At 38.4% G+C, this 21,082-nt stretch overlaps 1 protein-coding gene across 3 annotated transcripts in view; it reads right to left on the minus strand.

Moving 5' to 3' along the window:
* LOC121952252 (receptor-type tyrosine-protein phosphatase gamma) overlaps positions 1-21,082 on the minus strand; it is a 505,310-nt gene that overhangs the window by 196,214 nt on the left and 288,014 nt on the right. For all 3 annotated transcript variants that reach the window (XM_088083307.1, XM_088083299.1, XM_042498811.2), the window contains exon 3: positions 718-900. In XM_088083307.1, the coding sequence (XP_087939433.1) occupies positions 718-900 (183 nt within the window). The remainder of the gene's footprint in view (positions 1-717; positions 901-21,082) is intronic.

The raw sequence follows: 21,082 nt of genomic DNA on the forward strand, positions 1-21,082 counted from the left end.
TTGCTTTGTTCTTTCAGTGAACTGTAGTGAACAAACAAAACAACTTATGAACACACCTCGGAAAAGCCTAGACTCCATCCATCAATCATGCCTGATGTTGCTCCATTTTCTCAGTTGGACTTGATTTGCCACATCCTTTAACTCTGTCAGCAGCATGCGCCAGTGACAGTGACTTCACAAATGGCCCTATCCTTTCCCCTTCACACAAGCTTCTTTGAAATTATTTCAAATGATTGTAATATTCTTCTGCAAACGTCCCACACAACTAGCTAACCATCGAGTACAGTCAGGCTCCACCTCCAGGCAGTAGAAGTTGAATAGATCAACCCCAAACTTACATTATCTAGGTGTGTTAGTCTGAATTGAGAAATTCAACTTAGTACATTTTTAGTCAAACATGTTAACATGTATTTTGAATGTCCAGTTTTTGACTTTTGTCTCGCTTCATGTTTGTACTCATTGACATTTACAACATTTGACATGGATGTATGTTTTTTTGTACGTAAAGGAACTATAGATGAGCCCTTCAGTGCTGCAGAAATCCACAGCACTTATCAGCTCCTCAGTCTTCCCTAACTTCCATGAAAACTGACTTTTATTTTACACCTTCAAACATTTCAGTCAGTGTAGAAAAAAAGTTTATCACACATAAGTCGAGCAGCTATAAACCAGACAAAATCCAATCTGCAACAGAAGCCTGGGTTGTCTTTTCTGTACCTGTTTTGCCGGTGTTCTTCATAGATGTCTTATTAGAGGATTCAGTATCAAAGCCCTCCAGTGTCAGTTCCTGATACTCTGTGGATACTTTGGTATCCTGGTCCACAATGTTGATTGGTGACTGGTTTCTTTCTCTGCATTCTGGGTAGGCTGATGCCCATCCTTCATCTGGCCCGTATATACCTGAGGAGCACAAGAAAGGTAACAGGGTCCCATCACTAGGAGGATACACACTGATGTGAATCTGAATAGGCTTTAGAAAGATACATCAGAGAAAAATGACATTTCAGAACCATCTCATGTCCTCTGAAAACAGCTGACAGTGTGCACTGCCAAGTCATCTGAATTCCAATTAAACTTTGCTCGCAGAATAAACATCGTGAACCCCAAACAGAGGCAGCTGCTGAAAAAGCAAAACATTTTCATTCATGTGGTAAATAGAGAATTTCAAAATGTCATTATTATGAGGCCACGATGTGTCCCCCAACTGCCATTTACCACATTTTATACATAAAATAAATTCTATATTTGGTTTTACGCTGCTGACCTCCCTCTCAACTTCCCCTCAGACAACCCCTCTGCATTCAGTGTCAGTCACAACGTTAGTGACAAGGAACCCTAAAACACCTCAGACAAGTCGAGAGGAAGCCAGTGTGTGCAGGCAGGTGTCTCTACAGTGTGTGTGGAAAGACATCCTTTGACAGTAAATGTTCATGGAGTGAAGCCTGAGGCTAGGGGAGCACTGGAGTCTTTTTTGCAGAGGCATGTGAGAGAAAGATAGTCAGAGGGAAGGCCAGGACTGAAATGTCACAGGGCCTGTTTTAACACCTGAGTGTTTACTTAAAGAGCAGGGCCGTACCTACTGGGCACACTGGGGGCTGGATTTTGCCTGAGGTCCCCCAACCCCTCTCCTGGACAAGATTAGGTCAAAACTAACAGGCAATGGAGAGCAGATAAAAAAATAAATAAGTCTACTTTGTTCCTCAGTGTGTTGATGATTGGCATAGTAATTAAACATGTTGGTAGCTGTAGAAAATCAAGGTGAAACAGGAACTTCTTGACTGTGTTCCAGAAGCAGGACGCCTAATTCAAAATGATACACATTTACTAAATGTTGACAAAAAATGTATATTTATGTATGTATATATATACAAAATTTAAAAAAAAAAATTAAATTCAGCCTTAAAACACAGAACTCAAAAGTGTGCAGTGCAGTTCAATTTGTCAAGACAGGGTTTAGTGTTTCTCTCAGAACTATGTTTGCGGGTAGCATAGCTTTACGTAACTTATGTCCTGTCACCGTGCACTGATGTCACTCACATATTTATACCATGTTACACTATTGTTACTTAACAAACATACTCATTGTCATTCAAAACATAAACTGTTTTTCTCAACCTAACTCAGTAGTTTTGTTTCAGCTATACATCACGGACAGACACAAAATGGTGCCATTTACTCGCTATGAGACGCCCAGGGGTAAACATCATCGGTATTTCATGACCTGGGAATAATAAAACATACTGCTGTTAACATACAATCAAGACAATCAAGGGTTAAACTTCACCAGATGGACAGAGGGGGCCATGTCAATGTGTCGAGTCACAGTGGCTCTTACACAGAGTGGGCGTAAGTAGCTGTATGGCCTTGTGGTTTCAGTGTGTCTGATCACATAATGCAGCAGTGAATGCTGGGTAGGAAAGGTTAAAAATGTCCTAAATTTTACTGTAAATGGAAATCATGGCTTTTTCACAGCTGTTATTGAGTATATTATACATCACATACCCTCTAATTTGCTTTTAACAGACATGGAAAACTCATTGATTTAACTTCAATAGTGATGACAGCTGAAATTGCTGTTAAAGATCATATTTCATGGTGTCTGCTGCTCTGTTTTCCCTTCTTCCAATGTTCTCCATCTCTATTGCTGCAAGCTGATCTGAATTAATGCATATGACCTTTGCCTTGATACCAACAGTTAATAATGTGCACTTGCTCAGATAGATGTGAAATGTAATAAGTGGACACAGTACCATTTGTCCATCATTAATGGGTCTCCAAAAAGCATTTTGTTTTGAGTTTAGTGACTAATGGAAAAGGGTTCAGGTTAGAAAAGCTGAAAAAAAAAAAAAAATCTGACCTTTCTGTGTAAAATTGTTACACTTGATCACACCCAATATCACTGACGGGTGTAGTCAGGAGTGGTTTTGTTGCACTTGTAACCATACCCTACAGTGATGTCACACTGCACCGACAAAACCAAGTACATTTTTATATCACTGCAGCAGGGTTTCATTTAATTTGGACATTATCTGTGAGGTTTGGGGGATTATTGAGGATGCTAAATCCATTTCTGATATTTTTCGAAATTCAAAATGGATTTTTTTAAATGAGCAGTCGGCATTTTTAACAGCAGTTGGGCTGATTTCGATTATTTTTTATTCAATGTAGACATTTAAGCTGAAACTAAATTAAGTCAGGTAACTTACTATATATTTAGAATCTATTCCATTCATTATATACATTCTATATATTAAATTATATTCTATCTATTTAGAAATTGTTACATTTAGAAATAGAGTCAGCATCCTCAATAACAACCAAAACATCCGAGACAATGTCCAAATCAGCAGAGTAGTCGCTTAAGTGCTGTCAATATATGCAATTCTGCAAATATGTAGATTATGCAAATTGTCCAACATATGCAAGTTAACGTCCAGCAGTTTCTTAATGCTGGGGACCCATAGTATATATTTCTAACATACAACTTTGGGGTACTCAACATGTCTGGGTTGATTTTGCTGCCAGGTAGACTACTAGTCTGTACTGATTCACATTGTAAACATTTCAAATAAAACCCTTACATTTCTTCAGACAGCATCAACAAACTCAGTTTCAGGACCACCATAATAATTACAAAAGTGTCTTTTTAACTTTATCTAAATGACCTTTTTCAGCCACTCTCTTATTGTTCTAAACTCTACTACAACATGCAGCCATGAAGCATATTTTAACTTTTTAGCTCACTCTACACATGAGCAGACCATTAACAGTCATGAAATTAACACTTAAATACACATGTGAATGTAACCGTGCTTAGCTTAAATATGATCAACAGCAGGGAAACGGTGAGAGCAGAAAATACCCAGTCTGCCGCAAACCTTAGCTTAAACATTAGCCAGGAACTTTCAAACACACGCACAAACTGCGTACATTTCTCTCATAATGAACGACAATAAAGGATAAAAAACTATAAGCAACATGCATTTACAAAGTTACATGTGCTTTATTGATGGCTATTACCTTAAATAGGAAGAGTAGTACCAGTGGAAGATAAAGAGAAACCCACGTGTTGCTCTGACAACCACAAGCCCACCACTGGAGCCCTGAGGCATCACCAACAGATCAACGCACAATCAACCCAAGGAGACAGAGCCCTGTGCCACCTGTGTTCCTCTCCTTGTATCACTGGCTGCACAACCTTAACAGCTACCAATACTAATACACATTTATAACCCAAAATTACATCAGTGACCTCATGAAGTGAGGTGTCTGCACAGAGTCCAAAAGATACTGAAAGACAGCAGCCACCCCAGCCACAGTCTGTTCACCCTGCTGCCATCTGGAAGAACATACACAAGTATCTGCTGCAGAACCACCAGACTACAGAGCAACTGCTTTCTCTAGATTGTGAGACTCCTCAACTCCTCCTTCAATGCCAAAAAGATGTAGCAGGATTATAGGATCACCTTTAATTTCATTTATTCTTAAATAAGAAAAATGACAATGAAATGAAATTCTAAATTGATTATTGGTGTCTGTCTGTAGCTGCGTTTACATGCAATTCATCAATCAAGTCAGTCAATTTGAATCAGTTTGATTCAAATCAATCTGAGTGAGGATTTGTTTTACATGTGCTGACAGCATGTGTAAAATGCGTAAAATGTATGAATATAGTAACTTGACAGGCCTGCAAACTCTCACATTGACCACGAGAAACACGCAGTTGACACTTTTCACACACTCTAATGCCACAAGTGCATTTTATGGCGGGGAAAAATAAATAACAGATAACTTCAGACAGCAGCACAGTGTTCTCTCCTTCTCTACCGCTTTAAACCAGTTGTTAATTGTTCTAAATTCTACTACAACACACAATTATGAAACATATTTTAACTTGTAAACTCACTCTACACATGAACACACCACTAACAGTGATGAAATTGACACTTAAACACACATGTGAATGTAACCCTGCCTAGCTTAAATACCAACAACAGCAGGGAAACAGTGAGAGCGGAGCGCGAAGTCTGCAGCTAACCTGAGCTTAAACATCAGCCAGAAACTGTCAAACCACACACACGCACAAACTGCGTACATTTCTGACATGATGAATGACAATAAAGGATTAAAAACTATAAGCATCGTTTTACAAAGTTACTTTGTATATTACCTTAACTAGCAGGAATAGTAGCGGAGAAAGATGAAGATACTGCTCTGAGGACCTACTGGAACTCCGAGGCATCACCAACAGATCAAGGCACAATCAACCCACAGAGACAGATCTGCCCCACCTATCTGTGCTCCTCTCTTTGTATCACTGGCTGTGCAACCTTAATAGTGATCAATACTAATACACATTTATAACCCCAAAAGTCGTTATGTCCTGAAAATACTGAAATAACTGAGACAAGACAGAAACATAGCTTTTCTCCAAATTCACGTTTTTGTCTTAAAAGAAATTCTAAATTATTAGAATTATTGATGTCTGCCACTAGCTGCATTTACACTCACTTTTTCTCAGTCCTACTAACATTAATCTGATTTAAGATTGCAGGTAAACTGTTTACATGGGATGTCCTGTAATACGATCTGGTGTTTACGTATGTCAATTCATGTAAATGGAGCAGCCGTGTAACATGCAAAAATCATGAAGGGTGAGAATGGTCAAAATGGGACAGTTAAGCTTTTCAGCAAATATTTTCAAGGAATACACAAAATAATACAATGCTAGTACCTATGCATTGCTTAAAAGATATATGATAAGGAAAAAAAGTGTTACATGACTGCAAAACTTGTTAAGTTTTTAAAAATCTAAAAACAAATACTAACTGTTTCATTCCGAAATATATATTTTGTTATGATTGTGTATCAAAATTACTATGAATCAATTAAAAAATCCTTTCACCTTTTTGTAAAATGCTGATTTTGATAGTGTCCCATTTTGCCAGTTGGCTACCCAACTTTAAATCAGACAACAGCGTGATACCAACATACTGGAGGTAATGAAGAGGAGAAGAAGGAGAGCACACGGAGCACGCACACAAAGAACGCAGCCAGAGATTAATCAGCTACATCGTTTACATGATAGAAATTTTCTATTGATCAGTTTATAGAAAGGCTGAAACTGCCCCTCTGCAACCCACCAAAATTTGAATCGGTTTCCTGTTTAGCTGATTGAGGTGTTTATATGGATCATGTTTTATCTGTTTGAGTTTTAAAAACTATTCTAATCTGATTAGTAGGCTCCATGTAAATGTGCCACTGCTTACAATCTCATAGAATTTAGTGAAATGACACTAAAATTGTGTGAAAGCAAAAGTCAATGCAGTCTACGTAAACTTTCAGAACTTATGTACGCTATGTGGTTACGTCACATTAAACGATGTACTTAAGTCACTTTATAATGTACTTTTGTTCTATACATAGCACACCTACTTATTTTAACTGAAACTCACAATCTTTTTTCAAAATCTTAACAGGTAGATTTGGTGCCTATGCCCAGTTGTGCGTGAATATGTGTTACCCACCATGGAATTTCAACAAATTATATGCCATCGCCCACACTACGGCTCCTCAGTGCATTCAACTCATGATATAATACAAACTGCAAGTCCATTGCTTAACCTCCCTGCATGTAGCCTAACAACAACAACAGATTAATGCATTATCTCTGAATTAATGAGGGGAAACAGACTTTGACATTTGAAGACACTTTACATTTTATATTGCTCTACAAACTTGTGTACTATTCCTGCATTTATGCTTGTTATGTGACTGCATGCATACCTGTCTCAGACATATATCATGCAATGGAAAACTGAGATAATAGACCACATGACCCTAATTAATTGCTCAACATGCAGCCCTACATTCAGATCATCTCATTTGTGTTAGGCGCAGAGCTGCTTTGCTTCACACCATTTCCCATTCAAGCAGCTCTGTGACTACAGACCTATAATTCTCCTGTCAGTGGAAATGAGTTGATTTCAACGATGTGGAGGACACGGCATGAGCCGGTAAAAGCAGTTTTTCATAGAGACGTCACTAAAAATCAGGCGACGTGTATTGCTCTGGCATTTACTGGAATAGAGAGAAAAATAGCTCAAGTTGATGTGTTTATACAGCTCTTAAAAAAGGTAGTCATCTTTGCTTGGAAATACAGATGTAAGGGTTTCTGGACTGTGTAAAGGCCAGTGAAATGGTAGCAGATAACTGCCCTGTCACTGGCATATTTATTGGGTCTTTGAATTGCAAACGGCTTTCATTCCTGTCCAAATGTAGTGGTTAGTTATGTTGTTTTGTGCCTCTGTTGCAGCTGCAGTGATTAAGTTTGTTTAAAGGGGCAATCCACTGATACAGAGGGTCAACCAAACCTCCTCACTAAGGTCAAAGTTTCTGTCCCTTCCCTGCTCAGAATTGCTCAGAGAATTTTCCTAAATCACTCTTTGGCCAGGACTCCTTGCTAGATTTTTTTTAGGCAAAGTGATGGCTGGATCTCTTCTCAGTTGAGGTGAATATTGACCACACATTCAAGCTTAAGATGCACATCTAAAATGTGGACGCTTGGCTTATATCACCAAAGCTTTACAGAACTTTTAATTTCTCTGTCCTGACATACGAAGATTTAAAACCTTATTTTCAGGGGCTTTGAAAAAGTGTCTAACAATCATTCCAACCAAACACTGCACTGCCTATCTGGCACTGGTCTACCGTGAAAGACTTATAAAGTACCCCAGGAATGAATCCTAAAACACGAAAATTAGTTAGCAATTCAGCACTTCCAGTTCCTTCACCTCGAAGTCAGTGGTTCTTTTTTGAATGGGCTTTTGGTTAGATGTCTGAAATAAGGTCTGTGGTTTTCACATTACGTTCTTTTCACATAAAATATGTCAGCACGTGTGATGCACAATACTTATTTTTTGTCCTCATCTGATATGCTGATTTAAACAATTCATTTGGCTGATAACTGATACCAATATCGATATATGCACTGTAATTCACCACCTAATTTTAGTGGTCATCAAGTCTCTGTAGTGGAATTCACATGACACATGACATTATACATACTTTTACCATGATGGTCCACCAGCAAATGGAGACAAAAATACAATGCTTTTCCATGTATGTAATATATATATATATATATATATATATATATATATATATATATATATATATATATATATATATATACACAGTATAGTTTTGTCATATTTAGCTTGTCTTAATATTTATTTACATTTTTGATGTGGTTCACTATTAGCATATATTTACAAACGTTTCGGTCAGTCCTTTTAGTGACTCTGCGCCAAACATGACTTTACAGCTGTGTTGTGATGGTGATCTGACGGTAGTTTAGTTTGTAAATAGCTGTTGGTTTATTGCTTTAGGTGATTGCATTTAGCCTTCAAAACTTTCAAAATTTGTGTTGAACAAAAGGTGTAGGTAATATTATGTTTGTTTCTCACAAAGCTTATTTTGTGCTATAATACAAAATTCAATGGAAAAATCCCATAGCCTTTTTAACAAGGGAACCAGGGCAAAGCTAACTTTTGTGTCAGCCTACAGAAAAACATCATCCCAGGGGCACTTGTTCTGTTTGAAGTTGAAAGAAAGTTAAAGAAGGATCTGCTGATTAGATTCCAGCGATCCTTTGATAGGCTACATAAACATGTTTTTAGTCACAACAGTGAACTGCGTTCCAGCGCTGGTGGGAGAGTCTGGCATTTGAGCAGAAACAGTCAAACTGCTGTTCTGTAAAACAGTCTAATGCCATTTTGACGGGAAATTGAATCCAAAAGCAACTTGAAAAGATGCAGCCTCCATAACAGTTTTATTTACCGATAAACAAAAGCGCTGCTGGAGAATTGTCCAGCGTTGGTGGAGGTGTGTGCCTCTCTGAATGAGCCGCTCTTGTTTATATCGCATTTTTATAGGAATGCAGGCATGAATGCCATCTCTTACATCCCACTCACTTTTATTCTCTCACCGAAACATCATGAACATCAGTCCAAGTGTACAATACCCATAAATATGCATGTCTGTAACTGTATGGCTGCATTGGCGGAGATGGTAATGGGCGCATGCCCACACTTTTAAAAAAAAAAACATTTTGGATGAATGTGGTGCGATGAAACACACAGCTATGGAAAATCATTAAAACTCGCAAGAGGGAAATTATAAATTGTGAGAGCATAAAGAGAAGAGCTGGGTAGGTATGGAGGGAGATGGAAAAAAAAGGGCAGATAAGGTTAATGCCATGGAAACAGTGACAGATTTTTTTCTCATACATAAACTCAGTGTCATGTGTACGTGGGTGCATGTAAATGTATCTCTGGCAGAGCTGATTAACCCTTTAGCACCTAAAAACACCCTGTAACTATCACGCTGACAGCCGCAGGACAAATTAGCACAACCATTATGTGCAGTGCAGACTCCTTTTGTATTTTTTCAACCATGCTTTGGCTCATAAAATGAACTTTACTAACCTGTTGGTAATGAAATGCAGTACATACAAGGTAATTCTCAGCGTCGAACCCATTTCAGAGAGTTGTACAACATAACACAAGTTTGCCCAGCAGCAATCACGCACATCAGGGAAAGTTTTCCCTCTTCTGTCTCTCAAACAACAAACTGCATGAACACAAGGGGCCATACTCACAAAGCTTCTCAGTGCAAAGAGTTTATCCTATCAACATACTTCTAAGAAAATTTTTAACATTATGACACTCTCAAAGAATTTCCCCTTAACCCTTTGACACCAGAGCAAATTGGCTTAGTTTCCTGCAAAAACACAGGGAGAAGGCAATGAGCAACTTAACAAGACATGGCCCAAAATTAGCAAGAAGTAAGCAAAGAAATACAAAAATTTCACAATAAAATAACCTGAAAATAAGCAAAAAAAGAAACAAATAAAAAAAACAAACAAGAAAATTACTTGAAAAAGGAGAGGAAAATTAAAAAAAAACAAAAACATTAAAGACCTTTCAAATACTTTTTTTTCCGTAGCATAATTTTAAATATATAGTTAATAAGAATTAGAATAATTTTAGACACCGTTTCCTGATCATTCTTCCCTATTTTTTCAGCTTTTTCCCCTGTACTATTCTTAAGATATTTTTGACACCCTTCACCTTTTTTTAAGATTTGTTAGACAAAGTTCTTGCAAAGTTGCTTATTCACTTTTCACCCATATTTTCAAAGAAATCAAACGAATTTACTCTTCATTTTGAATGGGTTAAATAGCTTGTGAAAGGCATCTGAATGAAGCAAGAAAACTGATGTCAATCTGGAATTCATAGGGTTAAAAACTACATCTCAGTAAAGATAAAACTTATTCACAAAACAACTTAACTCTTACGAGTGCTCCTAAGGTAAAAAACTGCTGGTAGGAAGGAGGACTTTGAAGAGGCCTCAGAGTTTCTTAAGCAAAAGAGAAAAAGGTGGAAGAGATCAGAGAAATCTTCTCTGATAACTGTGAATTAATTTAATGCCACTGATTAAATGTTGCAGGGGATAATGTTTGTGGTTGATCTCATTAGAGATTTGTTCGATCGCCAACCAAACGTTATAACATTATAACGCTGTAAATTTACCTTTAAAAACCTGAGCAGATTCGCTTATTTCCTTTAAAAACATGGAAAGAAGGCACACGGTGAGCAACAAAAGAAGAAATGATACAAAAATTTGTATTTTAAAATGAGTACTTTTGACATTAATAAAAAAGAAGAATGGAAGAATAGTTCCTGAAAAAATGTTAAAAAAAACAAACAAGGAAATGACCTGAAAAAAAGTGCTTATAATTATAATAATTTTGAAACGTGATTTTAAATATGCAGTTAATATATATAGTTTTTCCCTTGCCTTTAAAAAAAAATCCCCAAACAATTTTCCAAGCTTTTTATAACTACCAATTTTGTGGAATTTGTTGAACATTTGTTATTGAGTTGTTCATTGCCCTTTTCCCATATTTTTCAAAGAAATCGCACCGATTTGCAATTTGCACAAAGTTCATAGGTTTAAATACTCGTCAGAGGTGTTTGAAAGCAGCAAAAGAAAAGCGATGTTGCTTCAGGCTTCAGAGGGTTAAGTGAGCATACCACTGAAGAAAATGGCAACTGGAAAATGTTACATTGCAGCAATGTGATTACAAAAACATTACTTTCAGTCTCAAATTGTGATGCAGTTCATTTTATTTCCACTGGGTGTCTACACCTTGCAAACTAAAGAGCTTGTTTGGGACAACCAATCCCACACTACAAAGAATGTATTATACCTATAAACAGGGTCAACAACAGCCATTCATTATGATCAAAGCTTCTGTCCCTTCTTTGTTTAGAGTTGCTCTGAGAGTTTTCTTAAATCACTCCTAAGCTATGACTCCTTGCTTGAACTTTTTAGGCAAACTTTTCAGAATGTTTGTGAAAACAGCATTTTACCAGTTTGTCTTTAGGGCCACATAAAGATATTTCCTTAAAGCCATGTAATGCAATTTGAGTGCAAGTTTGTCAGTTCCGAGCAGCACTGAAACCAGTTTGGATTCTGAACTTCCTTCCCTCCACATTTTATTTCATTCCAACAATTGTTTTCTCTATCAGCAGCATCCTATAATGCACTTAGTTCCCATTAGTTGCAAAACAACAACAGTCTTGTGGATAGATCATTGTCTGTGTTTCACAGTGAGCTGGTTAGTCGAGCATTACAGCGACTGCTGCAGCTGTAATAAATGCCCGGAGAAGACCTCGCCTACAAATTGGCAATGTCAACAGAAACTGATCCGAGCTCTGTCTGAATCTCTCCTCCTCCGTCTCCCTCCTTCTCCTGCCCACTAACACCAGCTTGCACTATATGCACCCCTCTCGCTCTAAACTCTGCCCTTAATTGAAAGCAATACTGGGCTCCTGGGCTCTAAAATGAATTTGTCTATGATTACTCATGCCCTGGCGCGTTGCGAGCACCGGGTAATGTCTACTTCATTGAATTAGGCGGCATCCTGTTCTCCTTCCCCTCTCTTCCATCTCCGTCCTTGCCCGGGGGCGGCTATTGATTGAGGTGGTCTGGCTTTCGTATAAGGCTAGCATTACCTATGGATCCAGACAGCCGCGGCCCAGGCCGGCAAGTGCAGCGGAAGGGAGAACGTGAAGCGATTAGTCACTGCCTTAATACAGCTAATTTCTGCTGAAAGCAGCAGTATGGGGGAGCGCTAAGGTAAAGGAGGGGAGGAAAGAGGAGACTAGCATGGCTGCTAGAGCGCTAACCTCAATCACACACCTGGCTAATGGCTAAGAAGCTGTGTGCTGAATAGGCGCACTCACAAAAGGGCGCTGAACCTGGAAATCTACTTCCCTCTTGAAGTTTCATTATGCTCCTGCCACTGACTGCATGTGGTAAGAGGTTGTTGAGATGGACCAATAGCTTGCACTATATCATTTGTAGAAGTTAAACAATGTTCAATCATTTTTCAGTGACATGGTGCAGGTTGTTAAGTCTGTTCCAGGGAACAAATCAACAAGCTCGGAGTGGCACAGTAAATTACCTGCTCTGTAACCGCTGTCTATCTCTAACATAATATAGACCCCACAATGCTTTGCACATTATAGTCGTGCACAGCATGAAGGATCAGACTGTACTTCCTGCCTTGCCAGGATTCAGAAGGTAAGTTTGACTTCATGTGTAGTACCAAGTTACTCCTCAGTTTTTATTTTCCTTCCTCTATTTTTGATGTAAAACCCCCAACACCTGAAGGGACATCACTTTTCTTATGCTGCTTTCAGATGCCTTTAACAAGTATTTACACCTTTGAGCAAATTGGTGTGATTTCCTAAAAAAATACATGGGAGAAAAGGAATTGAGAAACCACATTAAAAATGATCCACAAATTGCAAGAAATTAGTATATGTAGAGAATGATTTTTAAAAAGCCAGGGGAAAATGTTGATGAAAAAACAAGTTTTATAGCTAATTATCTTGATTACATATATAAAGCTTTGTTAGAGAATCATTATCATTTTAAACCCTTTTTGGGGGTAATTTTTTTAATTTAAAAAATATTATTATTATTAATGTATGTATGTATGTATTTATTTATTTATTTATTAACATATTTGTAACTCATTTTCAGGTAATTTTTCTTCTTTCTAATTTGCTAATTTTGGGGTCATCTCATGCCCATTGCCTTCTTTCCATGTTTTGGAAACAACTAATTTTGCCCAGGTTTCATAGGGTTAACGTGACACTGCGTCATCAGGAAATCAGATCGTTTTCCGTCTTACCCAGAGTCACATCAGGATAGATGTGCAGTAGTTTCCATCTCGGTGTATGTGCTACAGAAATAGGTCAGACTTTAAATATGTTTAGCCACCCTTAGGACACAGAGTGAAAGCAGGGAAAAAAAAAAAAAACAACAACTTTTCAATGACTTTTATTCCCATGCTGAGTTTTCATCTGAGGCTGATCTGAACTAGAATTACTGCCTTGCAGTTTTATGCCTCTTAGTACCAGTCAAGTTACAGTTATGTGTCTTTTCAGAGTCATATGTAGCCATGACACTTGACAATGCTTCAAATGTTGCTGCAAAGAAGCTGCATATTCTAAAATGTGGATACTCTCCATTAGATACACACCCTGTGTTAGTAACTCCAGATTACAGTAGTCTACATGCATGTGCCTGGCAGCTGCTGGACAACACTGTCGTGCTTTTTCACTGCAGGTGAGGATTTGAAAGCACAGAGGGGTGATGGAGAGTCTCACGCTGACTGCGTCCAGAGATTACAGCTAATACCCCCGCCTCACTGGATTGCTTCTTCTCCTGCAAATCCAGGCGTCCTCGACACACAGGCCAATTCCTCAGCGCATTGATTTCTGCCATTTCCTCAGTAATCCTGATGGAATCAGTGCAGGGAGAGAAGATCTCTTAGTGCCTGCTGAGAGGAAGCTTCCTGCCAAATGGAGAAAGGCGGTGCAGCGCTCGCCGTCCCTTTCTTCCTTCATGTTTCCACGCTTGAGGAGACCTTCTCTGACGTGAGCGGTTAATTGTAGGAGATGGACATATGGCAAGAATGCGTCTCATTTTCTTGGACACAACATGAAAGATGGCTCTCTGTTTTCTTCCCCCAGCCTCCCTCCCTGTCCTCCGTCTCATTAGGCACACCTTGATTTCATTGTTATTTTCATTGTTTGTCAGATTTCTTCTGACAGAAAAATTTCCCCCAAAGGTGTTTTTTATTTTGCCTTTGTGGAGAAAAAAAAAGAAGTTGCTTTTGTCTTTGGAGGCTTGCAGCCCATAATTGTGATCTTTAGGCATCCGGTTTCCATACAGTCTCCTGTTTGTTTATGCTGCAAATTGGAAATGTGGCAGGCTTTTCAGTGAGCGAGGTCACTGGCGCAGCATCTGCTTCAAAAATGGCTCTTAATTGACTGAAAAGCCTCAAACTCTCTCAAAGGTCAGCAGCGGCAGCCAGGTGTATTTACAAAGTAAATAATTGACGGAGATGAAGAGCGGGCTCTCTCTCCTGAGAGCTGCTGACAATCCAGATGGAAGTTGCACAAAAGCAACAGGAATCTGAGATGAGAGAACAATGTCTTCCCCTCCCTCCCCCTGTCTCTTTGTGTACCTGAGTGGACAGTTAATCTTGGCTAATGTTAGCTTTCCTCGTCGTGGCAGCGCTTCCTGTCGTCTGCTTGTCATTATGTTGAGCCGGATTGCCGTCTCTGCGTTTGGAGTGGACAGGGGACAGCAATCAGTCCTGTCAGCGCTGAATTGAACTTCAAACAGGGTTTTCTATACTGTTTGCACTCTTAGTGGCAGTTAGAGTGAAGCCTCTTCAGCGTTTGGAGAAAAATCTGTAAATTTACTCTCGGGATAATGGCAGATGACACAAGCCATTTCATTAACCCTTAGGGCCCACTTTGATATTACACATACTCACATCGCTCTGTGCACTCTGCTTTTTTAAAAATCAAGCATTTAAAAAAATACTTTAATATGATTTTCTACTTTCATTGAGTTTTTATTTTTTCAACCAACATCAGTCCTAATATCATAAATATCCTATATTTATCAATTTTCTGAATTTTAACCCTTCAAATATTTATATATATATATATAAAAGATGGCAAGAAAATGAGCTGAAAATGAAAAAAACAAAAAAAACAAAACAACGGAAAACATTTATTAAAATAAATACATTTCTACTAGTATAATTAAAATGATGTCACAGAAAAAAAATGTGTTTTTACACACACACATATATATATATATCGTTTGTTTGGGAGAGGGGGTTCAGGATTTTTGGGGTCATTTTCTTGTTTGTTTTTTACCTTTCTTCCCTTGCCTTTTTTTTTTACAGGTAATCTTCTTGTACCTTTAAAGTGGAATATCACTCTTTAATATCTGTAATTATTTGCTCACTGTCAGAGTTGGTTCATTTTATGCTTTTAAAAGAAAATCGTACATTCTCCTCCACATGCTGCCCATTTTTCAGCGCTCGGGTTAACAAAAGCAACCACATGGATAATGCCAAATACACACTGCCAACCAGCTGAAATAAGACTGCTCATGTTTTGGAAACGCCACAGCAGTGATTTGTGATTTATGTATCATACGCAGTTGAACCAGGCAGTCTAATGATCTGCATGGGGTTGGAATCAATCACTGAAAAAAATCACCATTGCAGCTCCTCCAGTTACACTGAGAACTGAAGCGAGGTGTAGTGGAAGAGGGAGGAAGACAGACGCACATGTGAGGATGTGCTGTGCAATGTGGACATGCAGGTGCATTATGCTCCCTGAACAAGGTTACCCAGAGTCATCCCATTACCTTACATTACTACAGGACGTACAGTATGTCTGCATGCTTTGTACCTAAATCCATTAAGCCGCAGCATTGTGTGAGCATATGTCATAACAATCTGACACAAAAAAACCAAAAAAACCCACATTTTCTTCTATAACTACGTATCTTTCTGATGCCTCAGTGCTCAGTGCTAAAACACATAAACCAGACACTCCAGAAATCAACCAAAAATGCATTTCATGTTCTTAATTTTCAATCAGTAATCAGATGTTGATTAATATTCATGAACATGTAATCTGGAATCAGCCTGCTAATAAATTTACCCAGTGATCTGCCCAGTGCAGCATTTAATTGTGTTAACTGCTCAAAGTGTCTGTCAGCATTACGCTCAAAATGGCTGCCTCATTATCTCCTCCGAGACGTCGGTTGTCACTCAGTGTGGCCAATTACTGCGCTCCATCATCAACACATGAGAGAGGAGCCGGGGAAATGTGCCCACAGGCCATAATAAGGCATGATCAGTGCCACGCGAGCGTCAGAAAAATAACAACGCACCCCCTGCAAGGCCAGAAAATCGCAAGGCTTCGGGGATCACTCCTCGCCAGCGTTTCGACGCATGATTGGAAATTATTCATGAACTTCTCATGAACCAATCAGAGTGGCACGATTTCCATACCACAGCCTCATTAAATATAATGATGAACATATGGTGTGAAAATTGTAAATGGCTGTTTTTTTTAGGTTTCTTTTTTAATCACTGTTTTTTGCCTTTTTCTATTCTTTCTTTTTTTTTTAAAATCATACCAAGGGAGAAACTGTATTGGTATTAATGGAAAACACAGAGAGAAGCAAAGAAAAATAAATAAATAAATATAAAAAAAGAATAACTGACAATTGTAATTTATTTAATAATCTTACCAAAAAGCCCCACATGAATGAATAACAAGTGTTAACCTTTTGAAACTTGAGCTAATTGGTTTGATGTCTTTCAAAAATATGAAGAACAAACAACAGGCAACTTAACAAGACATGGCCCCAAAAAAAGCAAAAATTAGTATAACAAAGACAAGAAAATCTTCCTGAAAATAAGAAAACAAAAGTAAAAAAACAAACATGAAAATGACCTTTTAAATTGCAGAAAATGAAAAAAAAGATTATTTGACTTTCAGGAGCAAACATAGCCTCCTGTGGGTGTGGGTGCTGGATATAAGCTCCCATGGGTGCCGACTCCTGTCACCTTGAACATCCATTCTGCCGTGTGACCGACGGGAACAAGCCGAAGTGGAACACACGTGGGTGGAGAGATGCGGTCAGAAGCAGCTGAAATGGCACTCAGCCTTAATTAGATATAGTATATCTCTATGTGTGTGTGTGTGCGTGTGTGTGTGTGTTGGTGTGCGTTCATGTGTATGTGTGGAATGAGTGAGACAACATGACGGAGACAGATAGGAAGGAAGAGAGAGTGTGTTGACAGAAGGCCAAAGGGGCTCCTGGCTTGCCATAGGCAGTCAGTGAGTCTGGTTGACGCCGCTGTGGCAGTCCATTTCACAGCTGTCTGATGTCACACACTCGCGATTATAGAGCCTGGGTCTGTTGAACTGTACTACGCTAATCCCATTGTCTCCCTGGAGCATTCCTGCTCCCTTGTTTCCTAGTTTTCCTGGATCCTGGCCGTAACCTTGACTGTGCCTGACCGTGGTGATAGCTGTGCTGATGCTGTGATCCTGCCTTTGGTTGTGCTCGTGCTGTGGCTGTACTGATACTGTGCCCCCCGCTCGCCCTGATCGTGGTCTTGGTCCTGGTTGCGCCGATGCTGTGATCCTTTGGACACCTCCCTATCAATATATGCATGAGACTCTTATCATCACCCTCAACATCATCATAGAGTGCAATTAATAATTTCACACCTATCATTATTGTAATATGACATGCATCTGTTTCCATTACTGCAGTGCCTCTCTCCCCCTCTCTCCCCCTCTCTCTTTCTCTTTCCTTTTTGCCACAATTGTATTTCATTTGTTATTTACGACATCTATTGCACGTCTGTCTGTCCTGGAAGAGGGATCCCTCATCATCCTCTGCCGCTCTTCCTGAGGTTTCTTCCTTTTTTCTTTTTTTTTTCTCCCCGTTACAGGGGTTCTTTTTGGGAGTTTTTCCTTGGGTGATGTGAGGGTCTAAGGGCAGAGGGATGTCGTACACTGTAAAGCCCTCTGAGAAAAACCATGTTTTGTGATAATGTGCTATATAAAAAAACTGACTTGACTTGACTTGACTTGACTTGACTTGACACACACACACACACACACACACACACACACACACACACACAAAACTTAAGAGATATTCTTGAAATGTCAATAAAACACAATTGTGATGTTCTGTGACTTCTCCTCTGGTGATAACATTCCAAGAAGCATGGTGATGGATGTTCAAAACATTAGCAGCTTTATTTCTGGTGCAGCCACCACACTAACCGTCATTATTTCCAATCCAAGGCCAGTTAGGCTTGTTATGGAGCCATAATGGAAAGGCAAGCCCCTTATATATTTTTTTTACTTTTGTAAATTGTCTTTGAGTACCTTGAAAACTAAAATAAATTAAGTGTATAAAAATAATAACAACAACAGCAATAATAATAATAATAATAATAATAATAATAATAATAATAATAATAATAATAATAATAATAATAATAGTTATTATTATTACTATTGTAAGGTTGACCTTTGATCTTTTGGATATAAAACATTTCTTCATCAGATGCTTATATCATTATGCTGTCACAGTTTTGTGTGAAGTTTTGTCACATTTAACGTATGCACTCTTGAGTTATGGCCAAAAACATACATGTTTTGTGAGGTTATGGTGACCTTGAGCTTTGGTCACCAAAATCTAATCAATTCATCATTTAATCCAAGTGGACCTTTGTGCCAAATTTAAGGACATTTGGTTAAGATGTTGTGAAGATATTGTGTCAGAGGAAGTGGCCTGAATGGGCCAAGAAGTGTGTGTGACGTATCATGTTTGTGAGTCTTATTTGTGTGTGTGTGTATCTGTGAGAAGTAGAGAGTCATAGGAGAGAGCAAGAGAACTGATATGCCTAAGTGACAATTTATACTCCATGTTCACGATATAGTTGTTTTATATTATACTTACACAGTATACTGGATATATCGCCCACCCCTGAGCTATATACAGCAACCTAGTCATGAGTGCCTTCATTATATTGAAATTATTCCAGATTTTCTAGGGTGCATGGACACACTTCAATCTTACATCTAATAAAATCAGTGATTTGCAGTATATACGCACTGTAAATATGTCCTTTATGTTTGATAAAACTAATCTGCATTCAAAGTAAAGCGAAAAATAAAGAAAAAAGGGCTGTAAAAGCTACAGATAGTTCTCAGTCCTCTGACAATGTCGGCATGTTGAGCAGAAGCCGGCCCTCTCAGCTGTGTGTCACTGGGCCACGGAGAAGTGATTTCACACCTCGTCCCGTGTCCCACTGACCCCGTCACTCCGCACGCCGCCAACCATTAATCCCATCTGACTGTCCAACTGAGCGTGAAGAGATTGAAAAACAAAATGCTCCTTCCACACATGACAAGTGCGTTCACCTCCCGCCCACCATCGCAGGCACAAACAAGAGGAGAAAATAAACTTGCACACGCAGATAATGGGCACCTCCCACCTCTATCATCTCGCCACATGACGCGCAGCGAAGGACGGCGAGGACAAACACTGATCCGGGCATGAATAACAACGACTCCGTGTGTTTTACTCTCTTCTTTGGCTGAACTTTGTCTCAAGTTTAAACACAGAACCAAAAAAACAAAGCCTCAGTAAAAAAAAATGTGTTGTTCTGGTACCATGTTGATCTGACTCTTGACTGTAATCTGTTAATCTGAATTTATGTTTACTTAACATCTAATTGTTAAGTTTACTCAAATATGTATCTGTATCTACTTGATTTTGTGAAGCTGTTGCAAGTAAGTGCAAGTAAACCAAATCAGAAATCATAAGAATACATGTCCACATGTGTATTTACAGCACACACTTATCTGTATATGACATGCAGATATCTGTAAAAATATGTACATGAAGAGAAGAGGACAAAAACAGTGTAGATGTACCAGAGATAAGAACAATATTTATAGGCCTTAGTTCTGTAAAATAAATATACTGATCATATAAAAAAACATTTTTGTGACTTCTCTTCTCATTGCTGTTCGGGATGGAAATATATATAGTTTTTGCCTCCTGCGTTCCCATAATGCTCCATCATCATATCATCAGTGACAGTTGTAGAGCTGCACAACTGTAATTTTGGCATCTATAAAGTGTGATGAACTGCACTGTGGGACAGTTAGCAGAAAGTGAAGTACATGCTATTGCTGTGGGCTACACCTTTAACTATATGGCTCTGGTGAAAGTTAAGAGTCACATTAAATGTACACTGAAACAAATTACTGTAAAAACACAGTCAATTCTTACAGTGATGTGCAGTTTCTTAAAATTTACAGTTAAACACTGTGAATCTTGATGCTTTTTTGGACCCAATATTATAACGGATACCTCATATTTAACCATAAATTCCTGCAATGAAGATAACGGTACTGTTAAAGTTATTCACAGTAATGGCACTGTAAAGTATCAGTAGGATACTGGCAACTACAGCTGCCAGTAGTTTACCCCATTTTTACTCTAATATTTGTTACATTGTAACCACAAAGTACAATCAGTGGATTATTGTCGATGCTTAAAAATTAAAAGAAGAAAAAAAAAGAAATGAAAATTGTGTCAATATGATGATTATGAGGAATTGCAGATTTGATAACAAACGCTTTTGAAATTAAATCAAAATTATTTCTAGGGGAATTTATGGACATTTATTTTCAGGTTTGTTTGACATCAATCAAAATCTATTTTTTTTTATTATTCCTACGCTTATGATCATCAAATTGTTGCAGGGAATTAAATCAAATTAAATAGGATTAAATTAAACAGAATTAAATAGGGAATAAAAAAAAACCTTGATCGTGGTTGTCAAGATCTTAAACAGAAGGAAAGTATATAAATTAGGGCTGGCCGATTAATTGGATTTCAATTTCGATTTTGATTTTGGCTTCCCTCGATTTTCAAAACAAGATAATCAAGATAAAATGATTAGGTGCAGCATAATAAGTCAAACAATGTTCGGTTTTGTCTTTTATTTTAAAAAAATCAAGCGTGAGCTTTCCTCATGCTCTGCCCATCCCACCAAAGTCCAAACAGAAGTTTCAGCTAG

The sequence above is a fragment of the Plectropomus leopardus genome, chromosome 2 (genome assembly GCF_026936395.1).
Source record: "Plectropomus leopardus strain MGB_pleo_1.0 chromosome 2, ASM2693639v1, whole genome shotgun sequence".
NCBI lineage: Eukaryota > Metazoa > Chordata > Actinopteri > Perciformes > Serranidae > Plectropomus > Plectropomus leopardus.